At 36.5% G+C, this 19,190-nt stretch overlaps 1 protein-coding gene and 1 long non-coding RNA gene across 4 annotated transcripts; one reads left to right on the forward strand and one right to left on the reverse strand.

Moving 5' to 3' along the window:
- On the forward strand, positions 1,541–9,292 carry LOC109728935 (FT-interacting protein 1-like). Of its 3 annotated transcripts, none has more exons than XM_020259490.1 (3): positions 1,541–1,687; positions 1,779–1,896; positions 6,032–9,292. In XM_020259490.1, exon 3 carries the CDS (start codon positions 6,072–6,074, stop codon positions 9,054–9,056), a length of 2,985 nt encoding a protein of 994 aa, XP_020115079.1. In that variant the 5' UTR covers positions 1,541–1,687; positions 1,779–1,896; positions 6,032–6,071; the 3' UTR covers positions 9,057–9,292. The 3 variants fall into 3 exon arrangements, with proteins under 3 accessions (XP_020115079.1, XP_020115081.1, XP_020115080.1); XM_020259492.1 differs by having other exon boundaries at positions 1,779–1,843; XM_020259491.1 differs by lacking the exon at positions 1,541–1,687 and having other exon boundaries at positions 1,694–1,843.
- LOC109728924 lies at positions 14,578–16,880 on the reverse strand. The gene is made up of 2 exons (XR_002221167.1): positions 16,435–16,880; positions 14,578–14,959 (listed from the first exon to the last, which is right to left on the reverse strand). It is a non-coding gene; the product is annotated as an uncharacterized LOC109728924 (long non-coding RNA).

Raw genomic sequence — 19,190 nt, forward strand, 5'->3', positions numbered from 1 at the left:
GTGAATCGTTCACCGTCTTCAGTAAGACAGTGAATTAACGATTCATCATCTTACTAATATAATTAGTAAAGACGGTAAATGGTTCACCGTCTTTTGCTTATTTAATATTTTTTCTTATATCCCATATATAATCTTAACAACAACATAAAAATTATAACAAATCACATATAATTTTAACAACCTAAAAATTCTAATAATCTATCCATACAATTCTAACAATTAAATAAAAATTTTAATAATCCTCATATAATTCTAAAAATCTCACTTTTTTCTATCTCCCATCTAACAGCCTCACATTTTTATGTACGTGGATTATATGGAAAATAGAAAAAAGTTAGAAGAAAAATAGAAAAAAGTGAGTTTGTTAGGATTATACGTGGATTATATGGAAAATAAAAAAAAAGTGAGGTTGTTTGATGAAAAATAGGAAAAAGTGAGGTTTTTAGTATGCGTATTAAAATTTGTATTTGATTGTTAGAATTATATGGATAGATTATTAGGATTTTCAGGTTGTTAAGATTATATGTGATTTGTTATAGTTTTTACGTGGTTGTTAAGATTATATGTGATTTGTTATAGTTTTTATGTGGTTGTTAAGATTATATATGGGATATAAAAAAAATATTAAATAAGCAAAAGACGGTGAATCATTCACCGTCTTTACTAATTATATTAGTGCTGAAGGTGGTGAACGATTCACCGCTTTTATAAAAAAAATTCATTAGTACTGAAGGCGGTAAATCGTTCACCGCCTTTTTCTAAAAAAAATCTATTCTTACGCCTACGTGGCAAAATGAAGGTTAGTTTTACAAATATAATTTTAAAAAGATCATTTCGCAAATTTTAAAATTCTAGGCCACCGTTTGTTTCGAGGTTAAGTAAAAACTTGTTATTTCAGGAATAGAATTAAGTTCAGGGTTAAGATGGGGTTAGAGTAATTTTGTGTTTGGTTGAGAATTGGGTTTAGTTCAGGTATAAATAAAATAGTGTTTGGTTGGAGTAGGTGGGATAAGGAGGGTAGTAGGTAAAATAATATTTTGTTTGGTTATAGTAGTAGGATGGGATGAGGTAATTCCATCCCTAAATTAGATGTTTGGAAATAACTTCGAAGTTAAAGGGTTATTCCATCCGTTAATCCTGAACTAAACGGGTGCTAGAGGATTAATTTATAAAAAAAAGTCCCATTTGACACGCCATGTGTGGAAGGGCCCGCCGGTGTACTCATAACAGTAACCTAAAAATTCGCCCCCGCTTTGACGCCACCTACTGAGTTATTAACTTATTACTTTCCCCGTTAACTCAGACAAAACTCTTCCTAGACCGCGTCCTGTAGACCGGCCACTTTAAAACTGCACATCAACACCCTCCCAACGCTCCACCCCAACTGGTTTATTTCTTTCGGATGACGTGGTACACTCGGTCCACTCAGCAAGCTTTTGTGGGGGTCTCCGCTCCCAAGCGCGTTTCGCGTGTTTAATTCAAATTAATTAAAACGCTAATTAAGTGCAGCGTCGGCTCATAATCCCGTTTAAAGATTACGTACTCACCACTCATTAAGAAGAAAGGATACAAAAGGGGGCGAAAAAGCGAAAGGGAGCACCAATCCGAAACGAAGTCGCTGTCTCCTTCCCTCTGTTGATAATGGCGTTTGGGTCTCTTCCTCCCCCTTCTCTCTAATTTCCACGAGGTTGGTTGATCTTCTGCTTCTTCTTCTTCTCCGTGCTTCGCCTGAATCCTTAGTTGCCATGGATGAGGTATTAAGTTTCTCCCTGTGACAGGTGGAGCCAGCTTCGGAGGTTCGGATTCGCTTCAGATTGAGCTAACGAGCGAATATTAGCTTCAGGTTGAGAAAGCCTTCGTGATTCTGTTTTGTTTGTTTGGATTTTACTTTTTGAGGTATTTTCTTTACTTTTTGAGGTGTTTTCTTTTGGAATATTCGATTATTTTGGCGTTTGTTTTGGATTATGTTACTATTTCGTGCGGAAACGATTGGATCTGAGTGGTTCTGACGCTCTACGGCATCTTAGGGTTCTGATCTGCGCGTTTTGACTGTTGTGTAGTGGTTCCTCTTCGAGTTGTTCTCTTTAGCTTAAATCACTAGGAATGATGCGATCGTGGTTTTCTTCTTTTTTTTTTTTTATTTTGATCGCGCTATTAGTATGAATAGCGGGTTGTTTAGTAATGTAGGTTGTATCTTCCCCAAAAGCAAAAGGGAGGACAAAAGATTTAGAAAAAAAAAAGAAAAAGAAAAAGATAGAGACAGAACCCTAATCGACTTTGCTTTAATATGTATATTATTTTGATTTTTAAACTAATGTGGTATGCTGTACGTCCAGATCTGATTAATTGGGATAAAGAAAGAGGCGATCTTACGTTTCAATCTACACCTGCTCTGCTTGGAATCTGGTCAAATTTTATTTTCCTTTGGGTAAAGATGGATGGAGACCCCTCAACTATAGCCGGTTTTGAAGTAGTCCTCGGATCTTTATTTTTTCTCAGACTGAGACCCCATCAACTTTCAGTTATTTTGATTTAAGTGATTCAGATCAAATTAGCTTAGGATTTCACTACATTTAGTAGTTATACAAGTGTTCTAACTAATAAAATGTTGATTTCAATGCCCGATAGCGAGTGAAGTCATTAATTTTGACAAAATTGCTTATTCAATATATTGAAATAGCCTAAATCAAATTAATTGAAAGTTAACAAGAAAAATATAGTCAAGTGTCTAGCTGAGGGGGTATCCTTACATTTTTCTTACCTTTCTTTTTCTTTTTCTCTGTCACCAAAGACCTTCTACTTAGTTGTTGCATTTCTTCTAATAATTCTATGGCTCAGTCAGCTTATGAAAACTAGAGATTGTAATATTTGCTTTTGCTTCTACCTCGTGCTGCTTTGATTCTGCACTGTTACAGAAGTGTGTTTACTCCGCAAGTTTTTTGAGTTCTGTTTTCCAGCAAGAGGTCTAGTCATGTCGACGAACTCTTTTCATTTATGCCATAGGTCTTGAATGCTTATGCAATCAATACATTGTGTTTTTCTTTTGATTTCAACCTATTTCTTCTCTGGTGTTTGATTTGTTGAGGCAGCATGTGTTGTATAAGTATCTTTGTTAGCATGCTTTATCGATTGATAAACTGATGGTTGTGCAAGTGTTCTGAGAAAAGCAACTTCGTTAATTCTAGAATTTGTTCCTATGAGAGATCTGGTCAAAGCAGATTTTTCATCTTTTCCTTCAAATGTGCAAAAGTTTAGATGTCTATATGATATTGGTTTCTTTGGATCTTAGATGGTTTTATTTCAGTTGGTTACTGATTTCATTGCTGAACCTTCATGTAATTCCCCAGCAAAAGGGGTCATGCTATTATAATTTTTTTATTTTTTTAACTGATTGATTCACTTAGTACCTTCTGGCTCTTTCTTTGTTATCTTACAAGTTTTCTGTGTTGCTTGTTGATAATATAGCTTTCATATTTAGTAATTTTTGCAGCGTATTTGTATATGCTTATTTGTAGTGCAGAATGCCTCATATATTGTTAGGGATGCAAACGGGGCGGATCTGGGGGCGGGAGCCCCGCCCCGCCTCCCGCCCTGACTAGCAAAATTCCGCCCCGCCTTCCACTCCGAATCCGTGACGGGTTAAAAAATACATCCCATAATCCGCCCCGCCTCGTAACCCGCCTCCCGCCGGTGCCCCGAATCCGCCCCGCCAACTAATATTTTTTATAAAATTATAATATTATTAATATTTTGTAAAATATAAATTAATAATTAATAATATTATATATATAATTTAACAATATCAATTATAAAAACCAAAAATATCAATCACAATTCAAAACAAAATTCAAAATTTTCAAAAACATTAGAAATGAGAGTACTAACTTATTTGTATTTTGAACTTTTTTTGTAAATACATTATTTTTTAGGAATATTTTTGTAAAATATAAATGATTTTTGGGGCGGATTCGGGGCAGATTCGGGGCGGGTCAAAATTTCTCCCGTTTTATGCCCCGAATCCGTCTCGGATCGTAAAATTTATCCCGTTTACTGCCCCGAATCCGTTTATTTTCTCCCATTTACTGCCCCCGTCGGGGCGGATTGGGGCGGGAGCTCCACCAACCCGGATCTGTTTGCATCCCTATATATGGTTGTTGTGACATCAAATCATAAGGTGGAAAGTCAGATATATATTAGATGTATATTCACCATTCTGATCTGAATAACATTTTTAGAATTTGGCCTTGTTAGACAGCACTTTATAAGAATTGAGATCTTGGCATTCTCTTATTGTGGTGAAGTGCATGGCAAGACAACATGGTTGGTTGGATTTCTCTGTCTAGGGCACTAGCAACTAAAAAGCATTTTCAAAGAAACCACAATATTTTCTTTCCCTACGTCAGTAAGTTCAACCACTTGGAACAGGAACAGTAAGTCGTAGAGAGAAAAAAATATATGCAATTACAATATTTTGTCCATTTAATTGCATATTTTTCAAGAGTGAAAAAAGTAGGAGTTTAGGGGGTAGGAGTTGGGGGATAAAATGCTACCGCACTATTACCGACTTTAGAGGTAAGGTCAAAAACTCATATTCCTTTCTCTGAGATAAAAATTGCTTTCCTGATGCCAACAAGGAAATCAGCAGAATTATGTAGGGAAAGCAATTTTGAAGGACCTGATGCTTCACAACCTTGTTATATTCGTGCATAGAAAATACTGCATATGCGAGATCATCATGGTACGAGGTGATATAAGGATTAGTGGGCGAGCAACCTAGTGGATAGGCCAATAGGCTCAGGGTTGTGTAAAATTGTGGAGTAGAACCAATCTAATCATCCAAGATTTGGAGATCAGACTTTCATTTTGAAAATCAGCTATTTTGCAGAGTCTAGCAAAAGGGATTTTGAGGTAGATGTGTATCCCAATATGTGCATGAGATCATACAGTTGTCTTTCTGATTCTCAAGCTGTTTTAGTAAATGAACAGATGTATAGAGCATCAGTTTATTATTTGATTTCTCAATTGCCTTATTTGATTTCTGAAGAGTTAGGAGGAAGGTTTTTGCATATTGACTGGATTTTGTGCTTTCAACAGGCTCGTCCATTATCATAAATGATTCTTGTTTAGGTGCATATATGTATGCTTAGAATATGTAGAAACTTCGTAAGCTACCTAACTGTACCTAACTACATATGAAAGTGGATAAGTTAATAGATTCTAATATTTATCTTCTCAATTGTGTGGTTAACGTACCTATTTTTCGAAACGTCTTTTAGAAGATCAAGTGTACTCTTGTGTTCCAATTTTTATGTTCTAATTATGTGTCATTAGCCTGCCTAATTCTTGAAATGTAATTTAGTAGGTGAGGTATACTTGTAAAGGTGGATATATTGTCTTTCTTGTATTACTGGCTTGTTGGAAGTTTGAAGTACAACACTAAGCACGATATTATTTTATAGTAGCTGAAAAACATGTTACTTTATTTCAACCAACTTCTTTTCAAGTAACCTTGGGAACCTTTGGGACCCAAGGTTTGTCAAAGTTGAAAAGTTTGTGTATTTCCCTTACTGTCAAGAACCTCCGTAATGCAAACTTTAAGATCATGAAGATAACTGGAACTTACATCATGCTTCTAACAATGATCTCCCTATACTTTATTTACATTGCTGCTGCCTACTTTATTTATAGGCATAGCATTTTTGCATTATGTGTCATTTTGTTCTGATAGTCATTGTCAGGACTGCAATGCTCAGATTAGCGAGCTTCTCATTGTAGTAATGTTTCCTCAATTGGGTCATATATCCATATTCTCTGGCAAATTCTAATATGAAATTTAAATTGAGGATTTAAATGCCTAAATAGCTAATTCTTCTTATTATATCTTAAATAAATTTATATGAATAATTATTTAATGGTCCTTTCCATGTTTGTCTCTTTTTCATTTGCAATTTTCATTTACGAAATCCTAGATATGCTCTGCCACATGTCCAATATCACCACTAACATCATGTTCTAACTCCTTTTTTATCAGATAAATATTCCTCAACCTAGCACAACCATTTGTATCAAAGATGAGTAATTACAAGCTAGGGGTGGAGGTTACAAGTGCGCACGACCTAATGCCCAAGGATGGGCAAGGTTCTGCTAATCCCTGTGTGGAACTACACTTTGAAGGCCAGAAATTTCGCACCACCATCAAGGAAAAGGACCTCAACCCGGTCTGGAATGAGTGTTTCTATTTCAATGTTGCAGACCCCGAGAACCTCCCCAACCTTGCTCTCGAAGCCTATATCTACAATGTAAGCAAAACCATGCACTCTAAGTCCTTCCTAGGCAAAGTCCGGATTGCAGGCACCTCTTTTGTTCCCTTCTCCGATGCTGTTGTAATGCATTACCCGCTGGAGAAACGTGGGATCTTCTCCCGTGTAAAAGGAGAGTTGGGGCTAAAAGTATTCCTTACTGATGATCCCTCGATCAGACCTTCGGATCCTCTTCCATCTTTTGATCCTGTAGTTAATAATCCTCCTCAAGTACCAAATCCAATATTCGATCCCCCGAAAGAACGGATGTCTGAAAAGAGGCATATGTTCCACACTGTCCCAAAAGAAGTCCATCACCATTCTACGGCTCCAATTAGTGAGCAGTCAGTGAAGTACGCGACTGATCAGATGAAACCTGAGCCGCCCAAAATTGTTAGGATGTACTCGGCTGCATCACAGCAACCGGTTGATTATGCGCTCAAAGAGACCAGTCCATTTTTGGGGGGTGGGCGGGTTGTTGCCGGCCGGGTCATACGTGCAGATAAGCCTGCAAGCACATATGACCTTGTTGAACAGATGCAGTATTTATTTGTTCGTGTGGTCAAAGCGCGGGATTTGCCAGCCATGGACGCATCTGGGAGCCTTGATCCTTTTGTGGAAGTGAGAGTTGGTAACTACAAGGGAATAACTAAGCACTTTGAGAAAAAGCAGAATCCAGAATGGAACGAAGTCTTTGCTTTCTCGCGAGACCGGATGCAGTCCTCAGTCCTTGAAGTCGTGGTCAAAGACAAAGATCTGGTGAAGGACGATTTTGTTGGGCTAGTGCGGTTTGATTTAAATGATATCCCAACCCGGGTCCCTCCTGATAGCCCGTTGGCACCAGAGTGGTACAAACTTGAAGGCAAGAGGGGAGATAAAACGAAGGGTGAGTTGATGCTTGCTGTTTGGATGGGCACGCAAGCTGATGAGGCTTTTTCTGATGCATGGCATTCGGATGCTGCGGCACCAATTGATTCCGCAGTCATAAACGCTCATATCAGGTCGAAGGTCTACCACGCGCCGAGACTGTGGTACCTTCGGCTCAACATCATTGAGGCCCAAGATATTATTATACCAGATAAGACTCGTTTTCCTGATGTGTATGTTAAGGTCCAATTAGGAAATCAGTTTTTGAGGACAAAGGCAGTTCAGGCCCGAACATTTAATCCGCTCTGGAATGAAGACCATATGCTTGTGGCTGCTGAACCATTTGAGGATCCCCTCATTCTTTCTGTCGAAGATCGTGTCGGTCCTAATAAAGACGAGACAATTGGGCGTGTTATTATACCGCTGCAATCTATTGAGAAGCGGGTCGATGACCGTGTTCTCTATGGCCGGTGGTTTAACCTTGAGAAGCCATTTATAGTTGATGTGGATCAGTTGAAGAAGGACAAATTTTCGAGTCGAATTCATCTTCGTGTTTGTTTGGAAGGAGGATATCATGTTCTTGACGAGTCAACTCACTACAGCAGTGACCTTCGACCTACAGCTAAGCAGCTTTGGAAACCATCAATAGGTCTGCTTGAGCTCGGTGTACTTAGTGCGGACGGCCTTCATCCTATGAAAACACGAGATGGAAAGGGAACTTCAGATACGTACTGTGTGGCCAAGTACGGCCAGAAGTGGGTTCGAACCCGAACGATCATCAACAGCCTGAGCCCTAAGTACAACGAGCAGTATACTTGGGAAGTCTATGACCCATCTACCGTCCTCACTGTCGGAGTTTTCGACAATTGCCAACTTGGCGAAAAGGGCGGAAACAGTAACGGTAACAAAGATGTCAAGATAGGCAAGGTCCGCATCCGCCTCTCCACTCTCGAAACCGGGCGGGTGTACACACACTCTTACCCACTTCTGGTCCTGCACCCTTCGGGGGTTAAGAAGATGGGCGAGCTCCACCTTGCCATACGCTTCTCGTCCACATCATTGATCAACATGCTATACATTTACTCGCGTCCTCCGCTGCCAAAGATGCATTACACCCGCCCATTAACCGTGATGCAGCTTGAGATGCTGCGCCACCAAGCTGTTCAGATCGTCGCTGCCCGTCTGAGCCGTATGGAGCCGCCCTTAAGAAAGGAAGTGGTGGAGTACATGTCTGACGTCGACTCTCACCTTTGGAGCATGCGGAAGAGCAAAGCGAACTTCTTTAGGCTGATGTCCGTCTTCTCAGGCCTGTTTGCTGCAAGCAAATGGTTTGGGGACGTATGCGCGTGGAAGAACCCTATCACGACTGTACTGGTCCACGTCCTCTTCATAATGCTCGTTTGCTTTCCCGAGCTGATACTCCCTACAATATTCCTTTACATGTTCCTGATCGGGCTGTGGAACTACCGGTACCGCCCGCGCTATCCTCCCCACATGAACACGAAAATATCGCACGCTGAGGCCGTACACCCCGACGAGCTGGACGAGGAGTTCGACACGTTTCCGACGAGCCGCAGCGCGGAGTTGGTTAGAATGAGGTACGACAGGCTGAGGAGCGTGGCAGGAAGGATACAGACAGTGGTGGGCGACATGGCGACGCAGGGGGAGAGGATCCAGGCGCTGCTGAGCTGGCGGGACCCGCGGGCCACTGCGATTTTCGTGCTTTTCTGCCTGATCGCCGCAATCGTGCTGTACGTGTCGCCGTTCCAGGTCTTGGCCGCACTGGTGGGGTTCTACATCATGAGGCACCCGAGGTTCCGCCACAGGCTGCCCTCGGCGCCGGTGAACTTCTTCCGGCGACTGCCTGCGCGGACTGATAGCATGCTGTAAATAAGCAACCGATGGATGGTTTCCATCATCGAACTTGTCCCTGTATGTCTGCTTTATTGTTCTTAAAACTGCTTTCGTAATGTAAGCCGTGTGTTATTTGGATCTAATGGTTGTATAATTTGTTAGTATCAGTGGTAAGAGACATCGTAGTAGTAAAATGAACATTTTGGAATCAGGACAATTATTATGCATTTTGCTGTTCAATTCTGAATGCATGATTGGTTCAGTAAGGTAAATTTTTCTGTTTTTCAATTCGGTATGTAGGGTTATGTATAAATTGCGATATATTAACGGGGTGGTTCCACGCGTGCGACCAGACATGGTTTTATGAGTTAGCTAGGTTTAATCTGACCAGCAAAAATCGAGCTGGACAACCAGATTCATTCATATATATATATATATATATATATATATATATATATATAGAGCAGGCTGTTGTCGCTCTCAGGAGCAAGGAGGCCTCCGTGCTCCTGAGCCGTTTTCGATGATGGAGTTTTCGAATCGACGATCGGCTCCGTTAAACTTGATCTAGCATATTTAAAGTTTCTAGAAAATAATTTTTGCGATTTTCGATATTATTTACTAGCTATCGAAAGGATTCAAAATCAATAATTTTAAACGGCTGAAAATAAAAAATCCTATAAAAAGTGTTGATATAGCACTAAAATTTCATCAGAATATATGATCTTGTGTAGATATATAAAAAAAATTTCTATTAAAAATTTCATCTGATTGAATACTTCTAACACGTTAAACTTGAAAACGCAGATATCAACCATTAAAAATTATGGATTTTGAATTCTTCGATCACTAGGTAAATGATATTGAAAAATCTGCAAAAATTATTTTCTAGAATACTCAAATGCGCTAGATCAAGTCTAACGGAGCCGATCGTCGATTCGAAAATTCCATCATTGAAAACGGCTCAGGAGCACGGAGACTCCGTGCTCCTGAGAGCACAGCAGCCCTGCTCTATTATATTAATATTATATATATAATAGTATATATATATATATATATATATAGTTAAGCTGGATACTATCGTAGCAAACGGCTCCGTTGTCACCCATTTGCTTCGATGATGAGCCCCAAATCGACGATCAGTACGTGTAAAGATCTAATAACACTTGAAGTATCAGAAAATCAAATTTTCATAATTCCGATATTGTTTTCTTGCCATCAATTGGGCGTAAAATGAAATGCTGAAATAAATATCCTCTAAAAGGTGATATAGAAAATTTGTAATCATGATCGAGAGTATAGATCTGTTCTATAATAGTTAAAGAATTTCCACCAAAATTCAATTGATTTGGATAGTCTTATAACCGTTAAACGAGAAAACCCCTCGTATCAACCATTAAAATTACTAATTTTGAAACCCTTTGACATTAGGTAAATGATAATAAAAAAGATTTGAAATTTAATTTCTAAATACTTCAAGTAATAGATCATGTTCACGTACCGATCATCGATTTGAAAGCTCCATCATTGAACATTGGTGGCAACAGAGCCGCAGTTGGCTACCGATAGCATTCCAGCTCAACTCTCTCTCTCTCTCTCTTCCTCTCTCTATATATAGGAGTTAGCTAAATTGAGCTAGAATACTTATTACAAGTATCACTCTTTGGTGCTATTAGTTTTAAGCCCTTGGATGCTACTCCTTGATTACTAAAGCCCTTGGATCAAACACTATTCTACCTAACCACCACCTATCACCATCATCCAACCCTACATTTCTCTATCAAGGTTAAAAAACTCACAGCACCATTCTCTTGATGCTTTTAAAAGTGAGGCTATATATAGAGTAGGCTACTATGCTATCGGAAGCACGGAGCCTTCCGTGCTTTCAGCTCGTTTTCATGTTGCGACTTTCAAATCGTCGATCGCTCCATTAAAACTTGATCTAGAGTATTTGGAGTACCTAGAAAATAATTTTATTATTTTTCGATATCATTTGCTAGTGATCGAATGGGCTCAAATCAACAAATTTCAATGGCCGAGTGAGCCGTTTGTAAGTTTAACGTGTAGAAATATCCAAATCACGTGAAATTTTGATAGAAAATTCTTTATACTATATAAAAAAATCAATATCTTTGATTAAAATTTTAATGTCATATTATTACATTTTGTAAGATTTTTATTTTCAGTCGTTGATTTTGAGCCACTTCGTTCACTAGGTAATGATAATCGTAAAATCATAAAATTTATTTTCTAGGTACTTCATATACTCTAGACAAGTTTAACGGAGCCGATCGACGATTGAAAGCCGCAACATCGAAACACAAGCTGGAAGCACGGAAGGCTCCGTGCTTCCGATAGCATAGTAGCCTCACTCATATATATATAATATATATATATATAATAATATAATATAATATATATATATTATATAGAGTTCGGCTGCTATACTATCGGTAGCACAGACGCCTCCGTGCTACCAAGTTGTTTTTGATGATGCGGCTTCCAAATCGATGATCGGCTCCGTTAGACTTGATTTACACTATTGAAAATATTTGGAAACTAAATTTCAGAATTTTTCAACATTATTTGGTTAGTGATCAAAAAGTCTCAAAATTGACAATTTTAATGATAGATGTGATGCATTTGTAAATTTAACGGTGTAAAACAATCCAAATCAGATGAAAGTTTTATAGAAATTTTTTTTTATTATTTAAAGTAAGATCAATACCTCTGATCTTAAATTCAAGTCTTTTATCATCATTTTTATGAGATTTTTATTTTTAGCCGTTCATTTTTAGACTACTCGTTTGATAGGCAAATGATACCGAATAATTATGAAATTTAGTTTCCAAATACTTTCAATAGTATAGATCAAGTCTAACGGAGCTGATCGTCGATTTGAAAGGGGCATCATTGAAAACAACTTGGTAGCACGGAAGCCTCTGTACTACCGATAATATAGCAGCCGGACTATATATATATATATATATATAGGATTTAATATCATTGCAATTGCCATTACAAAAGTAATTAGCATTTTTGGCATTAAAAGATATTTTGTACTAGTAATTAGTCCAGAGAATACTACAAATTCAGCAACAAAATCACAAGGAGTCTATTTTCTTACTTAAAGTGATTTTGAGTGCCTGAACATGGTAAATATTTTTGGCATTGGGATAGATATCCCTCCCATTTCTTCGAGATAAACAAGACGTGTTCTATCACAACTCGTTCCCGCCAAGAAAAAAAGTGCAGCACCAATAAATCCATGAGAGAGCATTTGTAAAATAGCTCCATTGAGTCCCATGTCGGTTATAGAACCAATTCCTATAATTGTGAAACCCATGTGAGATACAGAGGAATAGGCTATTCTCTTTTTTAAATTACGTTGACCAAGAGAAGTTGAAGCTGCATAGATTATTTGCATTGTTCCTATTATCACCAACCAGGGAGAAAATATAGAGTGAGCGTGGGGTAATAATTCCATATTGATCCGAATCAATCCATATGCGCCCATTTTTAATAGGATTCCTGCTAAAAGCATACATGTACTGTAATGTGCTTCTCCGTGGGTATCAGGTAACCATGTATGTAGGGGTATAATCGGCAATTTTACAGCATAAGCAATAAGGAAGCCAAAATAGAATATTATTTCCAACGACACAGGATATGATTGATTAATTAATCTTTCAAAATCTAATGTTGGTTCATTGGAACCATATAAACCCATACCNAGATCAACTCTAACGGAGCCGATCGTCAATTTGAAGCGGCATCATTAAAAATAATTTGGTAGTATGAAGGCCTCTGTACTACCGATAATATATCAGCCTAGCTATATATATATATAGAGAGAGAGAGAGAGAGAGTTGGACTGGGCTACTATTAGTAGCAAAATCTCGTTTTTGCTACCAGTTTTTTAGCCTTTGGATCAACTCTTTTCATTATTTCTAACCATTGGACTAAATACTATAACCCAGTGGAGACCACTCAACCCTAGGGAGACCATTCAACTATAACTGACTAATATCATCCTGACCTTACAATTTTTCATCCAAGGGTTAAAAACTTGATAGCAAAAAGAGCGTTTTACTATTAATAATATTCCAGCCTAATTCTATATATATATATAGTCCGGCTACTATACTTTTATGAGTACGATCGCCCTCGTACTCATAAGTTATTTTCGATGATAGAGCTTCCGAATCGACGATCCACACCGTTAAACGTTATCTAGAGCATTTGAAATATCTAGAAATCAAATTTCATAATTTTTCGACATCATTTAGCTTACGATCAAAAGTTCACAAAATTGACAATTTTTAACGGCCGGTATGGAATACTTGCTAGTTTAATGGTGCAAAAGAATCCGAATAGGTTGAATTTTTGATAGAAAATTCTATTTACTACCTAGATAAAGATCAATAACTCCGATCTTAAATTGAAGGATCCGATCATCCATTTTTAAGACATCGTTCGATTTTGACTTTTCATTTTATGCCCGCTTGATGGACTTTATTATGATTTCGAAAAATTACAAAATTTATTTTCTAGAAGTTTCAAATATTCTAGATCATATTCAACGGAGTGGATCGTCGATTCGGAAGCTCCATCATCGAAAATAACTTATGAGTACGAAGGGCCCAATACTCATAATAATATAGTAGCCCTGCTATATTTCGCTTCATTCATATAAAATGTAAACTTAGTCAACCGAGCCTTGTTTTTCAAAAACGAACAAACAAATGAAAAAAACAGCAACGGAAAAAAGGTGATATAAGGAGAAACTACGGAACGAAAAGGAACTATAACCTAAAAGAATACAAAAAATAATCAAACCAAAATAGAACAAAAGAAGACTAAAAAAGAAGAAAAAAATCCACTAAAATGCCAGACTACTATTTGTATTTTCTGCTAAATACACGCTCCTCCCACAATCTCACCAGCCTTCTGATATTGCTTACGGCAAGGATTGGGTCCTCGCAAACTTCCTGAAGATCATTTTATTTTTTTCCAGCCAAATTGCCCACAAAATTGCCGTTAAGATACACAAACTCTTCGCACTACTCTCTATCATCAATCTCTACCCCCCAAAAGCTCCTCCTCATTCACCCCCTACAAGTGTCATCATGAGTAGATACTTAGCTAACAATGCATCTCACGAAGATATGATCAGCGGTCTCAAGATCGTCTCCACATACCACACAAATCGCGTCCCGTGTCCGCTCCCTTTTGAGTAAATATTCGCCATTAGAACTCAACTTTTTAGCTCAAGCCAAATAAAAAATTGTACTTTTGTAGATATCCTATAAAGCTCCAAATATTCCTCAACAAGTAATCTCTAACTTTACTATCAAATTAGAGCGGGATACGTTGATTTGACGGGGAATCTACAGCTCGCATTCCACCGCCATAATAATTCATCTGGCCTACAAATAACTCTCAAGTTACTCTCAAGTTAGATAGTCGATTCTTGAGTACATGAACTGTAGGGTTACTGTTACGACAAGCGCATAAATAGAAACGGGAGTGACGAAACATAAAGTAGATAAACAACAAATAAGAAAAAAATACACAGATTTACGTAAAAATTTATTTACAGAAAAAAAAATTATGAACGAGAAATGAGAGAATTTACATTGATCGATCTGTCGCCGCCAGGACAAAGCGAAAAAAAAAAACTCTTAACAGATTTTGAATCCAATTCGTACCTCGGGAGGCGGGCCTATCGATCCGAGCCCTCTGTTACATACTAGAAACATCTATTTTATCTTATTATTCAAATTGATTACACAGCGAAATAGTAGATAAGTCAGAGCCTCAAAATTAAAGTCGATTATCAATTTCGAAACACATCTAACAGTTTCTATCTGGACCTGCAGCCCCAATTCCCCGCAGAATTTTCCACCGCCTCTATCCACCATTCGAATACAGACTACGCACTGCTCATTCAGATAAATTGACCGAGCAAAAAAAAACTATCAGAAAAAGAATTAATGTGTGTTGCCAGATGATATGATGTAAAATTATTTTTAACCAAGCATCTTCTTATGCTAGTCACCTAATATCAATTCTTTAGATCACTATTAGGTAATCTGTTGTAATTAATTACCTAGTAAGTTTTTCGGCAAGAATAATGGTAAATATATGTGGGTTTATCTCATTAAACTTTACTGGGTTATAGCATTTGCTTATATCATGTTTAGTACAAAATTACAAACTAAAGTAGTCCAGCTTACAACTACGGGTTTAAACAGGACCCATTATGCCGAGCTAATATCAAAAATGGTAAAAATGTTTAGAACTTAATTATCTAAACTATACACATCTTGATTTGCCTATCTAATCTTATGTATTAGAATTAATGGCATTCCGGGTGTTCTCCACATATTGATGTTCAAATATTAGTTTCTTCTTTCTTTTCTTATAACATTCTAAAATTTTTGACATCATATAATTTACGATTAAGTTGCTTCAAAATTAACAACTTTAACAGTGTAATAGTGTACCAGAATCAAAATTTATTAAATTTTTATAGAAAATTCTATTCACTTGTTAAATCTAGATCAATAACTCTGATCATTAATTGAAGAACCCGATCTACTATGTTTTAGAATATAGTTTGATTTTGACTATTTATTTTATACTCATTTGATACTTTATTATAATTTTGAAAAATTATGAAATTCTAATTTTAGATACTTCAAATCCTTTAGCTTATATTGAAAGGTACAATCATCGATTCAGAAGCTTTATAATCGAAATCAACTTATAAGTACAGAAGTTGCCAGGCTCATAATAGAGAAAGAGAGAGAGAAAGAGAGAGTTTGGGTGAGATGCTTCTAATAGTCGAAAACCCACCAACTGATAACTTTGTACAATTAGTACGTAGCATCTTAGTTTAGTTCTACTAGTTGATTTATACTAATAAAAGATTTGTGGATTAATCTAATAAGGTAATCACTAAACCCATGATTAGCTTCCCAAACAAGAAACCTCTTCTTCTAGAAAAGTAATTTATGATTGAAAATAGAAAGGTCCTATCACTACGAATTAATAACATAAAAAAAAAAATCTTTGTTTATCATTTGTTTATTCGTTGATGTGATTATCCTGAAATCTCGAAAGCCAATAAAGAACAACTCAGATTGATTTTTAATTAACCAATTTTTTTTTAAAAAAAAAAAACAGCTGAGTACTCCACCTACTCTAACATCGTGCCCTCAATATTCTTTCCCAGAATCCAAATAATTTGATTCTCTCACAGAAAAATCAAAGGTATGATTTTGAGCATCCCATTCAATTCTTTTTTTAAAATTTTTTTTTATTAGTCGTGCCTACTTAATTACAAGATTATCCAAAAAAAATGCTTTAAAAATTAAAAGGAATAAACGAAGATTAAAATTAAGAAACGTACCTAGTGTAAACGGATCTAAGATGTCCAAAATGAGAGCACACATACAAAAGTTACTCGAGAGGGGGTGAGGAGAAGTGGCAACGGGTGGAAAATTCCAGAGAAATCGCATTGATCACCCAACACTTGATCAATATATAAAAAGAGAGAGATCAATGCGATCCCTTTGGAGTTCTCCAACCGCTACCGATCGTCTTCGAACCTACTTTTCCTTTTCGCGACAAAACGATTTCTACGGCTTGGCCACTCCGCGGTGAGACCAGGATCAGGTCAATGGACTGATCGACGGTGGTGATTCCTGTGTGACCGTAGGGAGCCTCTTCATAGAATTTTCCTTCTTTCGCGCCCCCTCCTTAATTCTCCTTTTTGTAGAATTTATATAATTCAATTGAAGTAGGTGTTAAGGGCTCGAATATGTATTACATAAGATATATATATAATCTGTATATATATATTATATATACATATATAGAGAGAGAGAGAGAGAGAGAGAGAGAGAGAGAGAATTGGAGAGTGGGGTTGGGATGGTGAAAGCTGCAGAGCTTCTGGGAGTTGCTATTGCGGTTTGCTTTGCCTCACGCGTTGGACGTGAGAAAGCAAGCAAGTAGAATGACAATAATGCCCTCCCCTTTTGTACTCATTACGCGCTTCAATGGCCTAGCCAATCATATTTGATTTGATGAGAACTAATTTTATCTTATAATCTAAACAATTTTGTGGCCCGCATAACAGATGTAAAAGATACGTGAGATGGAAAAGATAAGATCGACGCAAATTTTGACCCGTTAGGTGGTAGGGTTAGGATTTGAGCTAAATTATTGTTTCCGATTAGTGTTAAATTTAGGGTGCGTATGCTTCGCACTATCTTTTTAAGATCTTTAATAATTCAATATGAATAAAAAAATTATGATAGGTATTTCACTAAACGCACTAAATAATTTAGTTGATAATATTGAATTTACTTGAAAAATGATATTCATTTTAAAATACTAATCTCATTCCTTTGAGAGAGGGTGGATATCTTCATATTAATAGATTGTGATAATAGTAATAATATGTCTAATCTTTTTCTTTCATCTCACCCACTAGCTAATTGTTATTGTTTTTTCTTTACACTCTACTCTTATTTATCTCTTTAAATTTATATTTTTCTTTCTAAACTTCAACCTTTTTTTTCCAAGCTAAGCTCTCTCTCCTTCTCTTTTTTTAAAATCTTAATTAATTCTCTCACTCCTTCTAATCTCGATTCTATTTGTCTTTTTATTTCTTTAATTATACTCTTTCTCTCTAACTTATGTTCTCTCTGTCTCTTTTCAAAAAAGATATGAAATTTTCAATATATAGCATTATAATCTAAAATTAATTAACGAAACAAATACACCAATTATATATTTTTCATAATCTTAAATAATATGACTACGCGCGTAATATGATCGTGCGAACCAAATATCGAAACATCACATTCTTAATAATATAATGAATAAAAATAAACTTCTTCAGTATTTTTTTATTCCTAGTAATCTTTCATAGTGCGAACCAAATGCACCTTTATGATTATTTAGAAGCAAAAGTTTTTGAAATTGGCTATAATACTATGAAACTATAAAGGTCCATAAAATTAATTCTCTCTCTTAGAGATTATGTTAACTGGCATGGCAAATGCGATATAATCTGATCCAAAACCGCTCGTCAAGTCGAGATATGCCTCCAAAATATAAGCCTGAGAAAAATCGAGCTAGGTTAAAGTTTACCATTTTTTTTTTCAGGCGACCAGCAGTCAGATCGACCGATGATTTTCTTACTTAACTTCCATTTGATCTAACTCGGCAGGTCTGATCATTTTGGTTTGGGGTCAGACGTATGATCATCGATATAAAAAATCAACAAGGAATCTGTGCTAGTGAGACCTATCGAGGTTGCGTTGAAGCTTTTATATATAAAAATATTGTTTAAAGTAATCACCAAAAATACTTTTCAAATTTTTTACATATAAGTTAGAAGTAGAAATTTCAAATTAGAGCCTCATAATATTTACAATCTTTTTTGAGAGAATATATTATCCTGCATTCCTGACTCCGAGTCCATAAATTTAATTGCTGACAATGTCATTGTACTGTGTTTTCGCATCTTCTTCGCGACATACATGTACCACAATGTGGCACTGATCAATATCGTGTTGCACCATAGAGTGTAAGTGATGAAACCCTTGAAACTCTACCAACTTGTTTGGGTTATTATTCCTCGACCGACCCACATGTAAATATGTTAATTTGCACATGGGATTGCTCGATCGGTATCTTAGTTTGTCATCTATTGATGCCACAAACTTATTAATTAGCTTCTCTAAAACATGAACAACGTACGCTAAACTTAATGTCCAATAACACACATGCATGTTAATTACCTAACAAATTAAGGCATGATGTCATGAAAATCATAAGATATATATATTCATGTTTCTTATTTGTCTCCTGCTGCCTGTAGGATAATAATTGTTTTTTTTTTTTTTTTACCGATATGTATAAATCACAAAACAATAATAATTGTATGATCTAAAGAGTGGAATTGATTAATGTGTAAATTTAACAGATAAAAAATTGATAGCTAAAGAGTCCAAATACTATTAATAGTATTCCAGCTCAATTCCATATTACTAGCCGAAACAGCACTTTTGGTAAATTTAGTGCTATTTTGGCCTAGGATGTAAAACAGCTATTTTAAGAAGCAAAAGTTGAGTTTCTTTTCACAACGAATCATAA

The sequence above is a fragment of the Ananas comosus genome, linkage group 25 (assembly GCF_001540865.1).
Source record: "Ananas comosus cultivar F153 linkage group 25, ASM154086v1, whole genome shotgun sequence".
Lineage (NCBI taxonomy): Eukaryota > Viridiplantae > Streptophyta > Magnoliopsida > Poales > Bromeliaceae > Ananas > Ananas comosus.